The 2458-nt window shown below is 38.6% G+C and overlaps 1 protein-coding gene across 1 annotated transcript; it reads left to right on the top strand.

Annotated features, from left to right (window-relative positions):
- The first annotated feature begins 292 nt into the window (after window positions 1-292).
- LOC113278289 (shikimate O-hydroxycinnamoyltransferase-like) lies at window positions 293-2097 on the top strand. The gene is made up of 3 exons (XM_026527171.1): window positions 293-330; window positions 566-1024; window positions 1114-2097. The coding sequence occupies exons 2-3, from the start codon at window positions 593-595 to the stop codon at window positions 1993-1995; spliced, it is 1314 nt and encodes a 437-aa protein (XP_026382956.1). The 5' UTR covers window positions 293-330; window positions 566-592; the 3' UTR covers window positions 1996-2097.
- Window positions 2098-2458: the final 361 nt, after the last annotated feature.

The raw sequence follows: 2458 nt of genomic DNA, 5'->3' as shown, positions 1-2458 counted from the left end.
TCCATAACTGTCCGATCCTCTATCGGGATTATTTGGCGGAGCAAAGTGCGGTAGGCGTAGCACTCCCCTTATTTGAGTGGTCTTCAATTTTCCAAAAACCAACTATTTGAGTAATCTTTACGGGTGAAAACGTGTCTTCTGTTAATAGTTAGGTACAAGCATTTATTAAATATGGTGAAGTCTTTACTCAATATGAATAACCATACCCTACCTCGAATTTCGAACCCCATTAGCCACTACATAAAAAGCAAAGACAAAAACTACAATACTCCTCAGCATGGCTCCATAGAGAAGATAAGATACAAGAATAGACCCCCATCAGTAATTACGGTTAGTTTTATCTGCTTCTTTCTTAATATTCTTAGTGTTTATGTGTAGACTATAGTTATAATCTGGCAACTATCCTCGGTCCAAGATGCGCTTATATACTAGTTATATTTTTAGGTTAACTGGTAGTTAATCTGTTTTCTTGTAATTTTCATCTGTTTCCTTGCAAGATGCGCTTATATGCATCAACTCCGAGCGCAGTTCGTTGTTTGCTGACCCATTTTACTTATGCGTGAAGGTCGTGCCGTGTTTCTAGTCAATCAATATGGTGATGGAAGTTAGAGTGAGAGAGTCATCCGTTGTCAAACCGGCAGAAGAAACACCAAAAGTGTGTTTATGGACGTCAAACTTCGACCAGCTATGCGTAGTACACGCACAAGCTGTGTATTTTTACAAGCCTCCAGAATCAGACGACGGTTTTTCTTCCAGTTCTGGCGATTTCTTCAACTCTACTGTACTCAAGCATGGTTTAAGTAAAGCTCTAGTTACTTACTACCCAGTTGCTGGGAGATTGAAGAGAAATGAGTCAGGTAGAGCTGAAATCCATTGCACTGGTGAAGGTGCCATTTTTATAGAGGCAGAAACAGATTCATTTATGAAGGATCTCGGCGAATTCACTCCTAATGAACAACTTGCGCCTCTCTTTTCTAGAATTGATTATAGCGATATCTCTTCTTATCCACCCTTTCTGGCTCAGGTTTGTATATATCCACAGTCCACTGCCCCTTTTTGGTTAAGATAATCAAGCTTAACTTTTAGTAGTCGTCTTGCTACTCATTTATACAGGTAACTCATTTCAAGTGCGGTGGTGTTTGTCTAAGTACAGCACTAAGCCATATATTAGTCGATGGAGTCTCCGGAATTAACTTCATCAATACGTGGTCAGATCTATGTCGAGGAGTTGAAGACATTAAAAAACCTGTCCCGTACTTTGATCGAACCTTATTACGTGCTCGTGACCCGCCAAAAGTTTATTTCTCTCATATCGAATACAAACTACCTTCTGTTGATTTACCTGCTACTTCACCCTTACCCAAAATTGCAATTGCCAAGCTAAATCTCTCAACCCTGCAGGCCAATCAACTGAAATCCAAATGCAACAAGTACCAGTACCGCCGGTTCAGTTCGTACGAAGTCATGGCAGGACACATATGGCGTTGTTTATGTAAAGCACGTGAACTTAAAGACGATGAAGAAACCACAATATCTATCCCATTAGACTGTCGTTCGCGTTCACGTCCTCCTCTTCCTGATGGTTATTTCGGGAACGCCATATTTGATAATACTGTAAGGGCATTTTCAGGTGATATTGTCTCAAAACCATTAAGTTACACCGTTAATTTAATACACGAGACGTTCAGGTCATCTGGAAACAATGAGTATCTTAGATCAGCCATTGATTATCTGGAACTAAACCCAAGTATCCGTACCATTGCCAAAGGTAAGGGATGCAATTTCAGACTTCCAACCTGGGTTAGATTGCCATTATATGAAGCTGATTTTGGGTGGGGAAAACCAATTTATGTGGGTCCGGGTGTGAATAGGTTTTTGGGTCGAACTTTTCTGATTCCAAACCCGGCGGGGAGTGACGGTGGCGTTTGTTTAATTATTCCTTTGGAGTCTGAATATCAGATGAATATTTTTAAGAAAGATTTTTATGATATTTGATTTGATCGGTCACCGGACTTCATTAAAAGTCGCAATGGGAATTGCAACTTTAAACTAATTTTGCTCCTGTTATGTTTGGTTCTTCTTTAAAATTAATTTTCCTCGGAGTTGCTTTAAGATAAAATAAATTTTGATTAAACTATGATAAGTAAAGATTATTTAATTTGGATTTTTTGTTTACGAATGAATTAAGTTTGCTGTGTAAGTTCATTCCATTTTTAATCTAAGTGATAACCGCAATTAAAATTATGTACATTTTGCATTTGACGCGAAATTAAAATATTATTTCTCGTTTGGAACCTTTTTTTTATTTTTTGACGCGAAAATAGCAAGATATCCCTCCCCTTTCAATGGCAGCAGCAAGGGAATAACCAAAAATGTTACCAAATTTCGTCTGCCTGTATTTTTCGTATTCCCAACGTATTTTCCGGCAGTATCATCCGCCAACATACTACTCTCGAAA

The sequence above is a fragment of the Papaver somniferum genome, chromosome 5, assembly GCF_003573695.1.
Source record: "Papaver somniferum cultivar HN1 chromosome 5, ASM357369v1, whole genome shotgun sequence".
Taxonomy (NCBI): Eukaryota; Viridiplantae; Streptophyta; class Magnoliopsida; order Ranunculales; family Papaveraceae; genus Papaver; species Papaver somniferum.
The sequence above is the reverse complement of the archived record's forward strand: the minus strand, read 5'-3'. Positions and strand labels throughout refer to the sequence as shown.

Excerpts from the sequence above, each read along its gene's own strand:
- LOC113278289 (XM_026527171.1), top strand. The coding sequence starts at position 593 with ATGGTGATGGAAGTTAGAGTGAGAGAGTCATCCGTTGTCAAACCGGCA. Across the intron at positions 1,025-1,113 it reads ATCCACCCTTTCTGGCTCAG|GTAACTCATTTCAAGTGCGG; the intron begins GTTTGTATATAT and ends TCATTTATACAG.